This window comes from Hyperoodon ampullatus (genome assembly GCF_949752795.1).
Source record: "Hyperoodon ampullatus genome assembly, chromosome: 19".
NCBI lineage: Eukaryota > Metazoa > Chordata > Mammalia > Artiodactyla > Ziphiidae > Hyperoodon > Hyperoodon ampullatus.
This window is the reverse complement of record NC_136932.1, coordinates 16,331,937-16,351,868: the sequence shown is the minus strand read 5'-3', so window position 1 is coordinate 16,351,868 and position 19,932 is coordinate 16,331,937. Positions and strand designations below refer to the sequence as shown.

Below are 19,932 nucleotides of genomic sequence, written 5' to 3'. Positions count from 1 at the left end.
GCGGAGCGGCTGGGCCCGTGAGCCATGGCCGCTAGGCCTGCGCGTCCGGAGCCTGTGTTCCGCAACGGGAGAGGCCACAGCAGTGAGAGGCCCGCGTACCGCAAAAAAAAAAAAAAAAAAAAAAAAAAAAAGAAATATATATATTTAACTGAATCACTTTGCTGTTCACCTGAAACTAACACAACATTGTACATCAACTATACTTCAATTAAAAAATAAAATAAAATAAAATGTGACCTCCTCCCTCACCTTATAAACAAAAATAATTCCAGGTGGCCTGTAGACCAGAAGGGGGAGGGCAAAACAATAAAGCTTCTAGAAAATAACAGAGGATGGAGTATTCCATATTCTCATGAGTTGGGCGTAGGGAAATACATTTTGAAAAAGACACAAAAGTACTAATTGTAACAGAAAAGTCTGATGAATTCTACTGCAACAAAATTAAGGATTGTTTTGGATGAGTTAGCAGGGCACTAACAGAAATTACAAAGCATCTAGAACTTACTGAAAGTGAAAGCTGTTGCTATCAAAACCTGTGGGATACAGTGGGATACATCTCAGAGGGAAATGTATTCCCTCAACTGCATTTATAGGAAAACAAGAAAAATTTCAAAGTAAGTGAACCACACTGTCTACTTTTGAAACCAGAAAAAGAACAGCAAAATAAATCCAAAGAAAATAACAGGAAAGAAAATAAAAGCAGAAATGAGTGAAATAGAAAACAAACAAAAAATAGAACAAAATGAAGAGCTTGTGTTTTGAAAGGACTGATAAAATAGACAGTCCTTCAAAAAAAAAAAAAGCATCAGGAAAAAAAGAAAGAATACTCAAATAAACAACACTGGAAATTAAAGAGAGGGCATAACCAAGAGATCAAAACATATGATTAGAACTGACTTAATACCCTACATTTGAAAACCTCAATGAAATGGACCCTTTTATAAGAAAACACTTACTAGCATAAAATTGGCCCAGGAAGAAAGAGAAAAATCTGAATAAGTCAGTAACCAGAAAGGAAGATGAAATATTAAAGACCTACCCTCAAAAGGTAACTGGAAGTTGTAGACATAAAAAACAAAGAACTAAACTTCACAATTATTAACTAAAAATTCAGGAAAACATCTTCATGACCTTAAGTCAGGACAGCACTCCTAAATAGAAGAAAACAGCAAAGCCAGAAAGAACAGCATTAATAAACTTGACCATATGGGAATCTAAAAGACCTATAGTACAAGATAAGCAGACATATATTTGTTCCATTTATGTATGTAAGAGGCAAAATATTAGTATTTAGAATATATGCAACACCTACACATCAGGAATGAAAGACAACACAGTAGTAATGGGCACAAACCACCCCCTAACAGGTATGACACAGAAGAAAACTCATTTCCAAATGGCTGACCAACACGAAAAGCTGCAACTTCAATTTAAAACAACAGCCAGACACCTACGGGCACCCAACCGGTGAGCAAAAATCTTCAAGTTCTATAATATCAGTGTTTGAGAGGTTGTGGAATAACCTGTATTTACCCCGCACTGGGGAGGATGTTGGTGACAGAGCACTCGGATGGCAGTTTGTTAGTGACTTAAAACTGAAAACGTGCGTGCTGTCACTCTCAGCAACTCTAATCCTGTTTTATCTGAAAAAGAAAAAAACATACGTATACCTCAAACAGTCTATGCAAATATGTTCATTTTAACATGTAAAAAATAATAGCAAACAAACGTTTACTATTTAAATGTCCACCGATGGGTAGATAGGTAAGTAGACTGATGTGTCAAAATGATAGCAGAGTAAACAATAGTCAAAACAAACAAATTAGAGCTATTTCAATCAATGTGGCTTGATTTCAAAAATATTACTGAGTGAAAAAAAACAAGATACAGAATAATGTGTACAATATGATACCATTTTTTTGATACCATTTTTATGAAACACAAACAATGTTATATGGTCCCAGATATATACAGGTGTGTAAAAGTACTTAAAGACATCTGGAAGGATACAGGTCAAACCAATAGAATTGGGGGAATATTGAGGGGTCTCAGGAGGACAGGGGAGGCAAGGAAATCAAGAGGGAGGTGGATTAAAGGGAACATTCATTTCATCTGCAGTGCTTTAAATTTTTAAAAGGAGAAAATGAATGTAACTGTTGTGCAGGTATAATGATACAGGGACCCAGCAAGGGCAGGCACCGCAGGTTTGCCATGATTGTGTGCTCATAGATGGAGGTGCACAGGCAGACGTGAACCAGGAGGGGCTCAATATTTGTTGTGCAGGATGTTCAAGCAGGTGCCTGGGCACAGCCTCGAGTGGGTGTAAAGGTGAGGCGGGTGGCTAGAGCCAGGAGCTGGGCCCAGCATCCTTTCATTCCTTAAGTCTTTGCTGAACACCTAGGAGAACTCTGTAAAAGGAAGCGTGTTGAGCTGCACCATGCAGGCCTGCAAGCCCCGTGCTGGCCCAGCTTCAAGACCAAAGAGCCTGGAGTCAGTGACAGACACATCAATGGTTTAATGAATGGGGGAGCTTACATGTCGGAAGCAAGGTCCTGGAGTGACAACCCACCATTTTGTGTGCAGTCCACAGTGGGCAGGACGTGGCGGCGTCTTTGCTCCCAGGGGGAGGGGGTGGTTACCAGTTATAGGGGGAATTGACATCAGGTAGGCTCATCAGTTACCAGGGGAACAAGCAGAGGGGCACACTCCTCACTGCCCCTTTGATAAGCTATCGTGTTGATGTTCAGATCTAAAGCTAGAACAATCTAGCCTGGGCCAGGGACAAGTATGTAGGAAGGTCAGTCAGGTGAGTAGGGTGCAGGTGGAATAGGCACTGATGGAGCAGGGGATATGAGAGAGCAGAGAACAGCCACCTTGAGGGGCCTGACCATACAGAACGATAGTTCAGAAGTAGTCTTTTTTTTTTTTGCGGTACGTGGGCCTCTCACTCTTGTGGCCTCTCTCGTTGCGGAGCACAGGCTCCGGACGCACAGGTGCAGCGGCCATGGCTCACGGGCCCAGCTGCTCCGCGGCATGTGGGATCTTCCTGGACCGGGGCACGAACCCGTGTCCCCTGCATCGGCAGGCGGACTCTCAACCACTGCGCCACCAGGGAAGCCCCCAGAAGTAGTCTTTAATGTGATTTTTGCTCTCATCCCAGCTGGTCTGAGGTAGCGCTCTGTGTGAATGGAAAGTGGGATTTACTGCAGAAGGAATGCACTGAGGAACAATAATAAGATAATAAGATTTTGAAGAAAAAGCCCCCCCCCAAAACAAAAACCAACCAACCAAAAACCGATAACAGCCTTGCAAGGCAGGCTATTATTTTGAGAGGTTTTTCTAAATTCCTGTGTTCTCCCCCTGTCGTAGTTAGATTCAGCTACCAAAATACTATCGGCTTAAATCAGACCATAGTTTATTTTCCTTACATAGGAATTCAAACACCAGCAGTCCAGGGAAATACTGTGGTCCGTGCCACTGGGGGAGCCAGGCCCCTTCTCTCTGGTTGCTCCATGCCCTCCCAATGTGGCTTCTGTCTTACAGTCTCAGATGGCTGCTGCAGTGCCTACCATCACATCTCACACCCACCTGGCCGCCAGCCGAAAGCAGGGAAGAAAAAGTGGGGGACGTGTTCCTTTGTTTTGCAGGCACAGCCAGAATTGCGAGTGTGACTTCCATTCTCGTCTGGAAACCAGAACGTGCTCGCCAGGCCCCTCTAAACTGCTGGGGATGTTGTCTTCATCTGGGCAGCCAGCAGCCAGCTGCCAGCTAAAACATGGGCTTCTCTCCCTAAAGTTCAAGGGGAGGAGGGATATTGGGGACAATTTGTTGCTGCCACACCCTTCAGCACATGAACAACGAAGCCTGTGGAGCAGGTGACGTCCACTCACCTGGTTCTCGCTCCTGGCCCTGGGAAATTGTGGAGGCCAGAAGGGAGAGAGTGGAGGAAGGCAAAGCAAGCAGATGTGAGTCCAGGTCTCAGGTTCCCGAGCCAACCTGGCTTCCTGTGCTGGCATGGACAGAGCCAGGAGGTGTCGGTGGGGCCCCCATGGCGGGGCAAGGGGGCTCTGCAGCAAGGCTGCAGCGAAGATTCACAGCTAGGGCTGCCAGATTCAGCAAACTCAGGATCCCAGTTCACTTTGAATTTCAGATAAATGAGAAAGAATTGCATAGTATAGTCATGTCCCGTTTCCATTCGTTGTTTATCTGGAAATCAAATTTAATTGGGTGTCCTGTACTTTATCTGGAAATGCTACAAGGTGAGGGTTTTAGGGGGCCTAGCCAGGCTTTGGAGGGGTATGGAGCCCCAGTGGGACCAGCGTGAGCTCAAGGCAAACATGGGGACCTCCAGGCTCGCCCTGATCCAGGACAAGGATCTTGAGACCAGGAGCCAAAGGGACCTGCAGGGCAGGCGGCAAAGCAGGGGCCAATGCAGAGGCCACAGACCAGAGTCTTCCCTGCTCTGGGGAGGGTGTGCAGCGTGACTTAAACTTCCCTGCTCCCCCAGACCAGAGGGCAACACTGCCAAGAGGAGAGAAGGGAGGCCCGAGTATTTTTTTCCCCCAGAGACTGAGCATTACCCTAAAGAATCTCTAAGAACTATGTTTTAGTTCTGAGGACGGAAAGTTTTTTTTTTTTTTTTTTTTTAAATTTATTTATTTATTTTTTTTTGTGGTACGTGGGCCCCTCACTGTTGTGGCCTCTCCCGTTGTGGAGCACAGGCTCCGGACGCGCAGGCTCAGCGGCCATGGCTCACTGGCCCAGCCGCTCCGCGACACATGGGATCTTCCCGGACCGGGGCACAAACCCGTGTCCCCTGCATCGGCAGGCGGGCTCTCAACCACTGTGCCACCAGGGAAGCCCTTATTTTATTTTTTTTGCGGTACGCGGGCCTCCCACTGTTGTGGCCCCTCCCGTTGCGGAGCACAGGCTCCGGACGCGCAGGCTCAGCAGCCATGGCTCACGGGCCCAGCCGCTCCGTGGTATGTGGGATTCTCCCAGACCGGGGCACGAACCCGTATCCCCTGCATCGGCAGGCGGACTCTCAACCACTGCGCCACCAGGGAAGCCCCGGAAAGTTTATTTTTACCACTAAGCTGCAGGTAAGTGGCTTAAATCCAGATCAAATGCAGACTCCACATCTTCTGCGCTCCCCTGAGCACTGCCAGAGGAGGCTCTTGACCCTGTTCCCCCTTCTCAAGGCAGACTTCCCGGGGCTTTGCAGTCTCCGTCCTCCCTGTGGTCACTGCCGCCTGCTCCCGAGGGCCCTGTCTTCTCTTGCAGCATGGCCGGGATACATATTCCACAGTCTAGTCATTTTCCCCACTCTCAGGGTTTATGGAAGCTTGGGGCCTCATAAAGTTCAAAGTCTGCAGTGATAATAAAGAGGCCCACTCAACTTGGCTTGGGCAGCAGGACGCTCCCAGCTGTACGAAGGGGTGTTGGGGGCTGGGTGAGGGGCGCCTTGGGCAGGCCCAAACTCAGCCCTGTGTGGCCCAGCCTTGAGTCCAGGCGCTTCTCCTCACACTCCACACACTGGGAACCCCTCTGTGCCCAAGATGCTGGGGAGGTGCCACCTCTGAGATACCTCCAGGCCCTGTGGGCTTGGGGCCCTGCAGATTTGGGGGTGTAGAAAAAAATTTGTGGTTCAGTGGAAACTATGCATTGTCTACATACTGCACATCCTGCTGTTATGTGATCCTAGCTTTTTTAAAAAGTTGAGGTATAGTTGATGTACAATATTATATAAGTTTCAGTACAACATAGTGATTCACAGTTTTTAAAGGTTATGCTCCATTTATAGTTATTATAAAATATTGGCTATATTCCCTGTGTTGTACACTATATCTTTGCAGCTTATTTATTTTATACATACACAGTAGTGTGTACCACTTAATCTGATTCTAGCTTTTTTTTTTTTTGCGGTACGTGGGCCTCTTACGGCTGTGGCCTCTACCGCTGTGGAGCACAGGCTCCGGAGGCACAGGCTCAGTGGCTATGGCTCACGGGCCCAGCCGCTCTGCGGCATGTGGGATCCTCCCGGACCGGGGCACGAACCCGTGTCCCCTGCATCGGCAGGCAGACTCCCAACCACTGCGCCACCAGGAAAGCCCTGATTCTAGCTTTTTATCATCTTCTGTACAACGTGTAAATTGTCTTGTCCAGACGTTCAGTGATCTTGCCCACCCCCCACTCCTGTGGAAAAACTCATTCTGCCTCTATTAACGTTCTCATTTCAATATTCCTGATCTATAAAAGGCTCTCTTTTTAAATTCACTTTTGAACTGGTTATAATACCTGTCTGGTTCCTTCGCTGATTAACGAATAGGACAGTCTTTAACATTTGTCTATATTTATACCTGAATGAGAATTATTATTTCACCTTTTTCTGAAAATTATCTTTGAATAGGGACTAGACGAATTGAGTTCAGATATCGCTTCTACAATTTGCTGACTTTATGACCTCGGGAGATCGCTCATCTGAAAAAGGAGGCTGGCGAGGCCAGAACTGGTACAAAGGTGTTTTCCGGAGCCCTGGGCTCAGACCCCGCCCCCGCCCCGCCCCTCGTCTCGGCCCCGCCCCGCCACAGGCCCCGCCCCCAGACCTTCCTCCGCTACAAAGGCCCTGCGGCAGGTGAGCCAGCCCGTAGCGCGAGCCAGGAGTCCCACCGGAGCCCAGTCGGGGCGGGGCAGCAGCGCCGAGAAGTCCCCATTGGCCGGCTGGCGGAGTCAGGGGCGGGTTCCAGCCTGCGATTGGCCGGTAGCCGGGCTGCCGGGCGGCGTGGGCGGGGCAACGTCATGGAGGCCGCGGGCACCCGGGCCCGGGCGGCTGCGCGGCGGCGGGACCGGCGGCTGCGGGCGCCGGCGACCGTGAAGGAGCAGCGGGATCCCCAGCCAGGCGTGCGGCTGCCGCAGAGGAGGTGGGTAAGAGACCGGTGGGCGAATCCTGCGGCCCAGTCCCGCGGCCGGGCAGTGGGGCCAGAGTCGATGGGCGCCCGGCCCAGGCCCCGGGAGGCGCGCTGGGAGCTCCGGGCGCAGGACAGCAATCTTCGGCCCCCAAGCCCCCTGTCCGCGCCGCCCCAGCCCGCACAGCAGCAGGCACGGACAGAGTCTCGGAACCGGGATGCGACCTCAGCAGCGGGCCAGGCTGGGAATCCTGGCGCCCTGGCGGGAAGCTTCGACATCCTCATCTGCGAAATTCGTTGATCGTGCCTCCCACCCCTGGCGGTGGATCTGCGCAGAGGTTCCGAGCGTGGCATTTTTAATTGCTCAGGGCAGGCCAGCGTGTGTAATTAGGATTATTCGTGCCCATGCTGGGCAGGAAAGGGGTTGGTGCCTGGAGCGGGGACATCTGAACTGGTCTTTGAGGAGGTGGAGGATTTCAGTAGGTGGAGGATGGACAGAAGGGTGTTCCAGTTTGAGGGAACAGAATGGGCAAAGGCACGTTTCCATAGTTTGCATTAAAAAATGTAAGCCAGAGGACATCTCCCCCTGCATGTCTAAGTGCGGGCTGGTCTGTTGGCTTCAAAGTGCTCTTTTTCTTTACCCTTTTATTTAAAAAAAATTTAACTCTTTCTTTGCTTAGAATTGAAGAGGCTCAAGAAGAAGCAGTCTTTCGAGAAGTGGTCAGTTTTACCCCAGACCCTTTGCCAGGTGAGAAGGACCGAGGCTCTGAACACTTGTGTCCGTGTTCACTCTTGGAGCTTCTGGACAGGGCTGTCCCCTCCCCCCCTCAAGTTTTCTGTTATTAATCCCATAATTTCCACTGATTCCTCGCTGTTTCCCTCCTCTGAACCAGTTCGATATTATGACAAGGACACCACCAAACCCATCAGCTTTTACTTGTCTTCCCTGGAGGAACTCTTGGCGTGGACGCCCGACGTGGAGGATGGCTTTAACGTGGCCTTAGGGCCCCCCGAGTGTCGGCAGCCCCCTCTGAGCAGCAGGAGGCCCCGGACTTTGGTGTGCCATGACATGATGGGCGGGTACCTGGATGACAAGTGAGGACACTGCGAGGGCATCGCCTGGCGGGAGGGGATGGAGGGGAGGGAGCGTGCCGTGTGGCAGAAGGAGCACCGGATGGGGAGTCAGGAGGTGGGGCATCAGCCCACACTGCCATCACCTGGGAGAGGAACTCAGGCCTCCTTGTTTTGTCTGTAAGAAGAGGGCACTGGATTAGGCAATAGCTGACGCCTCTTTCAGCTCTGAAACTGTTTGATTCTGGGGACTACCTGCACCTGAAGTCCGGGAGGCTGGAGAGGGCACCACAGCCGGGACCCTCTTCAGATGGCCTGGCCCAGAAACTTGGTTCTTCAGCTGATTTCTTTTCTTCATCCTCACTCGAGCTCCCTTCCATCTTGGCCCACTGGCTCTGGAGTCGTTCCACTCCCTACCCCCGCAGCCGGGGGCACTTCCTCCAGGTTGCTGCGGGGTCAGCTTAGATATCTTAAACGTCCATAAAACAATCTTGGACATGACGATTGTTGGGGAAGGCTTGAGTCAGAGCTGGCCATCAAGGTACAGACAGAGGCGGGTGATGTAACCTCGGGTGTAGCTCACGTGGTTGTCAACCCCAACCTTACCTGCAGGCAGGCTGTTTCCTGGGGAACTGCTGACCTCAGAATAGAGTGGGACCCCAGGCACGGGAGCTCTGCACGAGCCCCTCCCCGTCTCTTTCCTTCTGTCCTGTGTTTGTCTGCTTGTTGAGGCTAAACACGCTCAGTCCATCGGGTCCCATGGGGGGTACCTGCACGGCCTGGTGAAAACGTTTCCCTCACGACCGACCCTCTCAACATCCGGGCTGTGGCCTGATGCTGCTTTTCAGCCCAGTCATTAGGCAGGGCCTGGCTCACAGCAAGCTTGCCGTTAGTGCCGACCGGATGGAACTGAAGAGAATCTTCACTCACTCACCATTGCCCTCTCTTTTCACCACGGGGTCGTCATGTCCTTGTCTGTTTCTGGGTCGTGACTTTGTTCTCTTTCTTCACTAGGTTTATTCAGGGCTCAGCCACGCAGAGCCCCTATTCCTTCTACCACTGGCAGTACATCGACGTTTTTGTGTACTTCAGCCATCACACGGTCACCATCCCCCCGGTAGGCTGGACCAATGCTGCCCACAGGCATGGGGTCTGTGTGCTGGGTAAGAGCCTCCAACCCTGCCAGACTTGTTGGCACACCTGCCAGGTGACCCAGTGATGAAAGGGCTTGGGCTGGGCTTCCCTGGTGGTGCAGTGGTTGAGAGTCTGCCTGCTGATGCAGGGGACACGGGTTCATGCCCCAGTCCGGGAAGATCCTGCATGCCGCGGAGAGGCTGGGCCCGTGAGCCATGGCCGCTGAGCCTGCGCGTCCAGAGCCTGTGCTCCGCAACGGGAGAGGCCGCGGCAGTGAGAAGCCCGCGTACTGCAAAAAAAAAAAAAAAAAAAAAAAAAAAAAGAAAGAGCTTGGGCTTCGGCTGCTGCTTAGTGGGTAGAGCTCCTTACCTGCCTTGATGGGTTAGGACAGGCAAAGCCAAACTTTTTCTGGAAAGGACCAGATAGTAAATATTTTCAGCTTTCCAGGCCACTGGGTCACTATTGGAACTGCCAGAGAGACAATAGCCCCCACAGACAATAGACAAACAAATGGGCTGGGCTGTGATCCAATAAAACCATTTTTACAAGAAGAGGTGGGGGGCTGGATACAGGCTGTAGGTGGTCCACCCCTGGGGAGAGCAGTGCTCCTCAAGCTTTCTCCTGCATCCAAATCATTTATTGGCTTGTCTAACACTGATTTTGGGGCCCTGCCCCCAGGGTATCTGATTCATTTGATATCTGGGGACGCTGGGAATTTGAAATTCTAATAAGTTTGCAGGCGACAGTGCTGGTGCAGGAACCACACCTTGGGAACTGCTGGGTCAGAGGGGAAATGATCCCCGGGCCCGACCTTGTTTCTCTCCCGTCCCACAGGGACTTTCATCACCGAATGGAAAGAAGGGGAGCGGCTCTGTGAGGCCTTCCTGGCTGGGGACGAGCGCTCATACCGGGCGGTGGCCCGGCAGCTGGTCCTGATTGCCCAGTTTTTCCGATTCGATGGCTGGCTGATCAACATCGAGAACTCTCTGAGTGTGAGCAAGCCTGCCCCTGGCGCCTGGCCCGCCAGCCCCTGTGCCCCGCGGGGACCCTCCATTGCACTCCTCGGCCTCACCAGGCTGGTCCCTGCTACGGCAGCACTTCCTCCGTCTCAGTTAAAGCCGGCTCCTATGCCTCTGCCACTTCACAGGGAGATGGATGTTCTCCAGCGCAGTGTCCAGAAACCTTGCCCGCTGAGCTTTGCTTCTCTGGCTCCTTCAAGGCGGCCCTTTATTCCTCCTCGGTCTCTGCTTGGGCCGCATGTGTGGCTTCCTCTTCACGCTGCCCTCCGCATTCATTGCGTTTTATCTTCTCCTGATTGCTGAGTCCATGTCCTTCCTGCTTCAGAAAGAACGGAAAGTCGGACCTCTGGCTGGACCCTCTGCTCGGCAGCCGTGGGGCTGAGGGGCTTCTGGGACCAGGACCCGTTTGCCTCTGGGGTTAAGTGTCCTCCTGTCTGTCCTGTGCCAGGCGCTTCTCATGACAGACCTCTCTGGGCCTCACGGAAGGTCTGTCTCCTTCCCTGTCTCCAGCTGGCCGCCGTGGGGAACGTGCCCCACTTCCTCCGGTACCTGACCACTGAGCTGCATCAACAGGTCCCCAGGGGCCTGGTGCTCTGGTATGACAGCGTGGTGAGCAGCGGGCAACTCACATGGCAGGATGAGCTCAACGAGCACAACAGGTGAGCCTGCAGGAGGGCGGCCTGGGCCCCTGGACAGGGGCAGGAGCTCCCTCTGCCTTCCGGCATGGCTGCCTTGGGGAAAGTGAGGGACGGGCAGAGTTGTCTGATACCCCGAGCACCACCAGAGAGAAGGAGCGCCTGGTCAGCCCGGCCGTGCCCAGCTTTACGGGCCACAGTCTGTGGGCTGGGTCCCGGAGGCAGCCCGCAGTCTGTGGGCTGAGCGGATGCAGGTGCTTGAGGGGAGAAGGCCCGGGCTTTACGGCCCACCCTTGCCGCCCCCAGGGTCTTCTTCGATTCCTGTGATGGCTTCTTCACCAACTATAACTGGCGAGAGGAACATCTGGAGCGGATGCTGGGGCAGGCTGGGGAGCGCCTGGCCGACGTGTACGTGGGAGTGGATGTGTTCGCCCGGGGCAATGTCGTCGGGGGCCGGTTCCACACGGACAAGGTGGGTGGTGGCCTTTGAGGCCGGGGAGGTGGTGGCAGTGGCCTGGGTGCCTGCTGTTCTTGTGGACCTTTCATGGCCGTGTGCACCTCAAGGGAAAGAGAGGCAGCGGTGATCCTCCCCAGAGTGGGGAAACTGAGGCACCAAGAAGCAAGCTCTGCCCTAAAATCCTACCTTCCAGCCCATTTCTACAGTCAGACGGTACCATTTTTACCTAGGTGTTAATGTCCAAAGCACCTCTTCCGACTGCTGGTCTCATCTGTAGCTTTACTTCCTTTTGGACTACGTGCTTTGCAGGGCACTGAACTAGCATTGTAAAGCAAGAACGTGGACTCAGAGGAAAGCCGGGGGGCATATTTTGGTGTTTCCTTAGCCCAGGGCGAAGGACTGAGGTGAAACACCCACAGTTGCGGGAACTGCTGGTTTGATAACTAGTGAGGCTTTTCTGGCGAGGCAGGCGGTGTCAGCAGTGAGAAGAGAGAAGAGGGGCCCGTGGGGGCTGCTGCACCTGGTGTGGGATAAGTGGGGAATCAGCCTGTCCCGGGGCTGTCAATCCTGCCCTTCCCAGGCGCCGTGGGGACGTTCTCAACTCATTAATTAAGCTTTAAGTGAATAAATTCAATCCAATAACTGAAGATTCTCTCCGCCCCCTGTGAGGCTGATAATATAGTGTGAAGTGTAGTGAGAGAGAGAGACGTGTATTCCGTGGGCACCCCGCGTGCTGGCCCCTGCCCCTCGGACATTCCCCTCTGTGCCTCCCCGCCACCTGCGCCCTCTTCTGGGAGGCTGCAGAACTGCAGGGATGAGCCCCAAACGCCCAGAGTGGCGCTGGGGCTCCTGCCTCCCTTTCCAGGCTCCCTGCTTCCCCAAGCCCCATGTCGCCATGCGTGGACGCTGGTTGCTGGGACGGGGGCATCTCCCTGACTGCTGTCTCCCTAGTCACTGGAGCTGATCCGGAAGCACGGGTTCTCGGTGGCTCTGTTCGCACCTGGCTGGGTGTACGAGTGTTTGGAGAAGGGGGATTTCTTCCAGAACCAGGACAAGTGAGTCCTGCGCGTCCCGGGGCCTGAGTGTGGCCCATGGCAGGGAGGGTCTCAGGTGATTTCGCCAGCTTTTGGCCTTGCTCCCCTGGGAGTGGGGGTTAAGGCAGGGCAAGGGGTTCAGCTGCCCTGGCTGCTCCTGGGGGTCGTGGAGGCCAGTTAGTTATGCAGGAAAGACAAAGGTTGGGGACCCAGAGGGACCACTTCCTGCAGACTTGCAGTGGGGGGCTGCAGTCACTCGGGAAGGGGTGCTGGAAAGACTGGAGTCACAAGAGTGAGTTCAGGGCGTCACGGAGCCCTCTGTGGACCTGAGCCTCCATGCGTTTCTCCGCAGGTTCTGGAGTTTGCTGGGACGCTATCTGCCCACGCACAGCATCTGCTCCTTGCCCTTTGTCACTTCCTTCTGCCTGGGCATGGGGACTCGAAGAGTCTGCTATGGCCAGGTGCGTGGGTCCCGTGCTGGGTGGCCGGGGGCGAGGGGCTTCCCGGATGTGCCGCATCTTGGCGAAGGGGCTGCCTTCTCTCTCATCTTTGGTCCTCACCTGGGACCGGTGGGAGGGGGCCTCGGGCGTGATGGCTCCGTCTGCCCCCTGCCCTCCCTCCACTTCTGTCTCTTTCTTCAGGAGGAGGCCGTGGGGCCCTGGTACCACCTGAGCGCCCAGGAAATCCAGCCCCTGTTTGAAGAGCACAGGCTGGAAGGGGACGGACGGGGCTGGGTGAAGATGCACTGCTGCCTGGCAGACGCCTGGAATGGGGGCAGCTCTCTTCTTATCCGGGGGCTGATTCCGCCCGAGGTTGGAAACGTGGCTGTGAGGTAGGTGAGTGAGTGGGGCTGAGACGTAGGGCCTGTCAGCTTCCGCCATCATCCATGTCTGTCGCCTAACTGGGCAGGTGGACAGCAGAGGCCAGAGTGAGGACAGAGCCAGGATTTTGTTTTATTGTGTGAAGAACATGCAACATACAGTTACCATCTTCACTGCTTCTGAGTGTCCAGGAGAGTAGCGTCAGCTACCTGCACACTCTTGTGTGCATTTTCCTTTCACAGACCTGAGGCTGGCCTCGCGGGCAGCCCGCTCCCCATCCCTGTCCTGGAGGGAGAAGTTGGCGGACGGGACCCGGAACAGTCCCGCTTCCCAGCGGTTTCCCTGTGGCCTCTCATCACAGGACCTTCCTCCTCCAGGTTATTCTCCCTGCAGGTCCCAGTGCCGCCCAAGATTTTCCTGTCCATGGTGTACAAGCTAGAAGGGCCTTCGGCCGTGGGGGTGGCTTTGGAGCTCACCACGGGGGACACAGGCAGCTGTCACGTGGGAGGCATCGCGGCGCTGAGCGGTGAGGGGACGCGGTTGGCTCCTTCCTTCCTTACAGGCCTCTGCCTTCTCAGGGGACGTCTCGGGGAGGAGGAAGCTAGAGAGCTGCACAGGGTGCGGGGGCAGCTGGGGTTGGGGGCACTGCTGTGGTCCAGGCCTGGACAGGGAGGTTCGCCTTTCAGCTGGAACTTCTGGGCTGTGGCCCTGCGGTGCGGGGTTGGAGGTGTGCTCCTATGGGGGGGTCTCCTGCCAGCTGCGCCCTGAGAGGGAGGATGTCCACGGGCCAGTCCTGGTCATCCATCCCTGAGTTTTCCTCCTCTCCTCCCTGTTCTCCTCCTGAGGCCTCAGTCCATCGGGCCGAGAGCACTTGGGGCCACCAGGGAGTCTTGCTGGGCCCCCGGCTCCCGATTCAGTGACACCTCCCAGTGCGGTTTCCTTTGGACTCTCCTTGTTAAAGTCTTGTGTCTCCTGCCTCAGCAGAAACGAGCTCAAGGCGCAGTCCCCGACCCCTCCGGGTGCCCCCGACAAAGCTGGCCAAATGGGTGGGCCGCTGCGGCCAGCAGCTCAGCGGGGGCTGGGTCCAGCGGTGAGTCCCTCCCCTTCCTGTTGAATCCTCGGCCAGGGATGGCCATGCTGGGGTGGGGATTGAAGAGTGAGGGACCGTCCACCGAGAAACCCCAGAACTGGCGGGAATGGAGGGGCCCTGGGCCGACCCCTCGGATTTCAGGCAGCTCAGTGACACAAGACCACAGGGTCCACTTTGGGATGGAGCTCCCTGTGGCTCGGGGCCTCTGAGCAGCCAGTCTGAAGGTGCCGAGCTGAGGCCCCTTGGGACCGGCCTCTGTTTGCCTCTCCCAGCTGCTACGAAGTGAATCTGCGGGGCTGCCTCCTGCAGGCCCTCTTCGTTAATTTCTCCCGGCCTCCGGGCAGCCAGAAGGAGGAGAACTTCGTCTGTCGCCTTGGAGAGATCCAGGTGAGGTATCTCAGGGAGCTGGTTGGGGCTTGGCTAGAGCATCTGTCCGGCTGCAGATGAGGCCGAGCGCCCCCCTGCTGCCTCCGCTGGCCCGGGGGGATTGGGGCAGAGGTGCGGGGGGTGGACCTTGCAGGGCCAGGCGCCCTCCAACCAGCCCTGGGCTCTCGGGCCGTGCTGAGCCTTCTCTCTTCTGGCAGGTGGTGGATGCCAATAGCCTGCTGACCCCTCTGCCTCAGGTGCAGGCTGTGACTGTCTCGCAGGTGCGCTGGCAGCCGGCCGCCTCCGAGGGGGAGGGCGGCCCCGATGGGCTCCGGCTCAGCTGTACTCTGCACTGGGCCCACCTCCTCCCTCACGTCCGATGCTTCCGGATCCACTGCTGCCGAGGGTCAGGAGGTGACTCTCCTTGCAGGGGGCCATCGGAGCCAGAGAGGCCCACGCTCCTGGGCCTGGCTTTTGTCAACCAGTATCGGATAGTGGACCTGGCAGTGGCAGCCGCAGAGCCTGGCCGGGATGGCCGTGTGGAGTTCCTGGTGGAGCCCATCCCCAAGGAGGGGTTTCTGGTGCCGCGGGCTGAGTGGGGCAGGGCGGCCATGCTGTACTCCACGCCCCGCACATGAGCGACCATTAAAGCACAGAGTCTCCCACCTCAAGGATAAGGCTTCTTCCGCACTGGGGCCTCACCTGTGTGCGGGGAAGGCCTGAGTCCCGAGGGCTGGGCCAGAAGGTCACGGGCCCCGGAAGGCTGTGGGCTGTGGCTCTTCGTTGGGGCATTGGGATAGGAAAACTGAGAAGTCAGTTTGCTGAGTTGATAATTCCAGCGGTGAGTGGACCCCCCCTTTTTGTCTAATCCTTCTCCGTAGTATACAGTTTTCGGGTACAAGTGAAAAGATTTGGGAAAATTTAGTCTAGAAAATTCCATAAAGGGTATTGCCTAATAGGCTGAAAGACGCTTATGCTGACAATGGTGACCTTTTATTCCTGCAGTTGGGACAATTAGGAACGAGCTTAATTGTGGCGAGAGGGCCTCGGAGTAGGGCCTTGAGACGCTTCCAAGGGTGGGAATGAGATAGAGGGGCCCCAATGGGGGAGGAGAGCAGCAGGGTGGGTGGGGCCAGTAGCTCAGGAACAGTGGCCCCTGCCAGTGCTGAGAGGGTGTCCCTAGGGGACCTTCTCTCCAGGAATGGGAGCCCCAGGCCAGGCTGCGCCAGGTCACACCAGCCCCAGGCAGGGCAGGCACCCGGGCCAGACCACCTCGTGTCCTGGCTTTCCCGGTTTACCGTCCCCCTGAGCCAGAGCCACTTCCGAGCATTCCCATCGGCCCTGTGTCCTGCTTCGTCTCTTCTGGGTCGTAGGTGCAAGCTGGTGAGCCCAGTGAGCTCGGGCAGCAGGAGGCCGGGCAGGGCCCGGGAAGGCCCTCAGGGGCACCCAGCAGCCCCCCAGCCCTGGGTGCGGGCTCCGGGCCGCCTCTGTCGGCGCCCTCCAGCTCCGCCACTCCCTCGAACAGGTGTTAGTCCGGAGCATCAAGGCATCGGGACAGCGGCCCTCCCCACTGTGGCCCCTTCCTCCCGCTTCCTTCTCTCTCCCCGCACCTCCCTCCTTCCTCTGCCCAGCGCTCTGCACGGGGAGGAGGGGGGTAGGCGAGCCAGAGATGGCTTCTCCAGCCACACAGCTCCCCTGTTGACACCTGGGCCGCGGCGGTGGCTTCCCGGGAGGGGTCTCGACCCCGCAGCCTTGGGTAACCCTGCTCCCCTGCGCTCTCCAGGCCTGAGTGGGCTGTGCCCTGACCCTTTGACGAAGGCCATCAGCCCCTCGTTCTTGGGGTCTATCACCCCCAGGCCTCACAGGCCAACGATGGGGGTTACTTTCCTGTTCCTCTTGTCCTCCCCCTGTGCTACTTGACGTGGACGATGCCAAGGGCCAGGACCCTCTGGGGAGACCTCCCAGCTGGAGGGTTGGCCCCCTGTGCCACGCAGGGTCAGCAGACTTGATTTTACGCCGCAGTGAAGGAAGTGGCCGCCAGGCGGCAGTGCAGCCACACAGCATCCATCCTGGTCCTCGGAATTAGGAGAGGACCATAGGACACAGAGGGGTTCTCCTTCCGGGGCCGACGTTTGCCTCCGTCTCCACCTGCCCTGCTTCCCGGGTGCCCACGTGCCCCTTTCTCAGCCCGACGCAGGACCTCTGGTTCTACGTCTTTCCTAATTGGGAACGTTTTACTCTTCATGCCCCACACGTGTGGCCCAGCTCAGCCCCAGGACGGGAATAGGTTTGTCTAATAAGAGGGGGGAAGAGGGTTCCTGCGGGCCAGGAAGACACCTCCACTGGCTGACCCTGAACAGGTCTCCCAGCACCCCCGATTCTCCCTGTGAATCGGGAGCGTCAGGAGACTGTCGGGGTTGGGGAACCGCTCCCTGGACTCCCCCTGGAATGCTTTGAGTCCCCCGCCAATTTTGAACTTGGGGGAACTGGGGTTGGGGGCTCCTGGCGCCCCCCACCCCAGTTCCCAGAGGTGGCGGGCAGGCTGGGGACAGGACCAGGCACCCGGAAGTGGGCAGTACAGCTGCTCTTATTTCAGGAGGCTTTTTTTTTTTTTTAAAGTGCTGGTTTCCCGAATATTTTATGCAGAGAAGGAGGGAAAATTTATAGTGGCAATTATTTTCTCACAGTCTGGTGAGCAAGCAATTAGAAAAAAGGGGGTTTAGCAGAGCATGGCATGCTGTGGGATCGCACAGCCCCAGCTTTCCAAGAGCACGGTCCCCAGTCCCACCGACGGTAAAGGCTCGTATGCAGGAAAATACTATGTCGGCGTTTAAGCCTGTGCCCCTCTGGCGTGTGTAATCGCTCCGAAATAAATGATCCGACGCTGTGAAAAATGAAGAACGCAGGTCTTGGTGAGACGTGGGGTGGACAGCGCGTCTCGGGTTGGGAACCCGCTCCCATCGCAGCCACCAGCCCAAGGCTTTCAAGCTCTGGGTTTGGATTCTGCTGCTTCCCTTCCCAGCTCTCCCTCCTCTTCTGGCTGGGGGTTGAGGATGGCGGCCACTTTCCTCCACCCCACTGCACCGGGGCTGGGGACTCACACCGGGGTGGAGCAGTGGGCTTACCTTCAGGCAGCTCCTTTCCTTGGGACCACGGCTGGGCCCCGGCGCACAGGCAGAGCCAGTGGTGTGGGCAAGATCCCTGAGGGCACCAGCCTCAGCTGCCCAGCCGGCCCTCCTGTATTCAGATGTCTGCCCCACCGGTCATCAAGCACACGTGTGGAGCAGCCAGCACTCAGCAGCCGGTGGGGCCGGGGGGGGGCCCTTCTGCCCCAGACTCTGCCGGTAACGTCACAGACCTTGCTCGCAAGGTAGACAGGGCAAGGCTGCGGGGAGCACGTGTGAGCCCTGCCTCCAGACTCCGGGGACGGGATGGGGAGACGGCAGTCTGGAGGAGAGCATGGGGGCTCTAGACTCTCTCCCAGAGGGTCTTCTGACTCCCCTCTGGCCATCTGGCTTCCTGGGAGGAGCTGCCCGTCCTGGGGCCACCCACAGTGGGCGTCCTGGTCCTCTGTGCCCTCTACCCTCTGTGCCCGGGAGCTGGCAAATCAAAAAGAGTTGTCCTGGTTTGAAGAAAAATCTTTATTAATAATCTTAATAATAATAATGCGGTTGATTTGAATGGTCACACCTTGGAAGCATACAGAATGGTAAGAAAGGAAGCCTGGGGCCTGGCTGCAGTCCCGGGGTTGAGAGGGGTGGGAGGGCGCAGGGCCGGGGGTGGAGCTGCTGCAAGAAAAGGGTCCAGAACAGCAGAGGGTGGAGGGGCCTGTACAGAGGACGAAGCCGGAGGCAGGGCGGGGCTATGTACAACGGGAATAGAAAAGGAGCCTCATCTCAGTAGCTTCAGGAGCTGATGCTGAATATAAAGTGAGGTGTATTTTTTTTCCTTTTTAAGTTTCGTGAGACAGTGGAGCCATGTTGGGAGCCTACATCTTTTGTTGTCTTCTGTTGCTCCCCCGACTCCAGCTCTCCCTGCCTGGCCAGCGGCTCCTCCCTGCTGCCTGCCGTCTGCTGCCCCCGCGACTCTAGGACCTGAGCCGGGAGCAGGGGAGGGGGCTGCGGACCGCCCAGGCCTTCCCCCACCCCTGGCTCTCCCTGCTCGGACGTGCCGTCCAGACCCATAGCACCGTGACCCGAACCCTCGCCATGCAGCCAGGTGCTGGCCCGTCCCTCTGTTCCTCTCTGCAGGACTGGGTCCTGCAGGGCAGGGGCCAGAGGGCTCGACCCAGCTGCAGCGTGAGGCTGGCCTTCCCTCTCCTGGACCAGGCCCAGGGCCTCCTCCAGAAAGGGAACCAGAAACGACCAGTCGGAACAAGACCTCGGCCTCAAGGCCCTCACCCCTGGCTGGGCAGCCAGAGCCCCCTCATGTGGAGGGAGGGGGCCTGGGTGCCCTGTAGTTCTGGAAACATATCAGCCCTTGGTGTTGAGGTCGGACCCCAGGGCTGCTGGTTGGACAGCCTCCAGTGGCTGCAAACTCCTCCCCAGGTTCGCAGGACACAGGTGTTGGCGGCGCGGCAGGAGGGGTAGCCGGGGCCCAGAGCGCAAGACACAGGGTGACTGGGCACAGCCGAAGCCCCGAGATGAAAAGCAGCCCCCGTCCCCACGCCCGCCCAGCCGTCCCTCCGCTGGCACAGTTGGCAGCCAAGGTCGAGTCCTGCTGGCCACTCTTCCTGCTTGGGCTTGCAGCCGCTCGCCACTGGCCCACGCTGCCTCGAGTGGGTCCCGGAAGGAAGACTTGGTAGAAAACGGAGTCCCTCCCCTCCCGCCTCCCTCCTGCCAGCGCGCTTCTGGCGGCCGGGGGCCGCGGACCTGCTCCCTCGCTGCGGTGCGATGGCTCGTGGGCTCGCGGACTCGGACGTGGTGGATGCTTCTCGGTTTGGTTGGCTGTTTTGTTGCTTGGATCTGAACATCTTTTTTTGTTTTGTTTTTTGTTTTGTGATTTTTTTTGTGTTTTTTTGTTTTTGCCCTTCATGGTCCAAGAAGGAAACGGTGGAAGCTTTCACTACAACAGAAACAGAAAGGCGCGACTTGCAGTTCACAGGAGCACCGGCCAGGCGTGCTGCCGGGGCAGCGGGACCCGGGACCCTGGGTGCCAGGAGGGCAAGAGAGGAGGTGCCCCCAAACCGGCCCCACTCCCAGCTTCAGGAGCCCCCTTCATCTTGCGTAAGGGAATTTAATGCAGACCTCCGGCCTCCAGGGCAGAGAGGGCACGGCCAGTGGTGGGGGAAGAACAGGGCAGCGGGGCTGAGCGCAGCTGGCAGACACAGCTGGTGGACTCTGCTAAGACCTGGGTGGGCAGGGTCTGGCTGCTCGGCGCAGATGAGGGCAGAGGTCAGGG

The 19,932-nt window shown here is 56.4% G+C and overlaps 2 protein-coding genes across 2 annotated transcripts in view; one reads left to right on the top strand and one right to left on the bottom strand.

The window, feature by feature from the left end:
• Positions 1 to 19,932, bottom strand: part of CYTH1 (cytohesin 1) — a gene marked incomplete at its 3' end in the record, with an annotated part of 375,946 nt that overhangs the window by 279,626 nt on the left and 76,388 nt on the right. The gene's annotated exons all lie outside the window — the stretch shown is intronic.
• On the top strand, positions 6,799 to 15,191 carry ENGASE (endo-beta-N-acetylglucosaminidase; the record flags this gene model as incomplete). The annotated part of the gene is made up of 14 exons (XM_079725131.1): positions 6,799 to 6,920; positions 7,586 to 7,653; positions 7,799 to 8,000; positions 8,991 to 9,139; positions 9,945 to 10,102; positions 10,640 to 10,788; positions 11,071 to 11,236; positions 12,173 to 12,276; positions 12,608 to 12,716; positions 12,897 to 13,087; positions 13,454 to 13,602; positions 14,061 to 14,166; positions 14,439 to 14,553; positions 14,751 to 15,191. 14 exons carry the CDS (start codon positions 6,799 to 6,801, stop codon positions 15,168 to 15,170), a joined length of 2,208 nt encoding a protein of 735 aa, XP_079581257.1. The 3' UTR covers positions 15,171 to 15,191.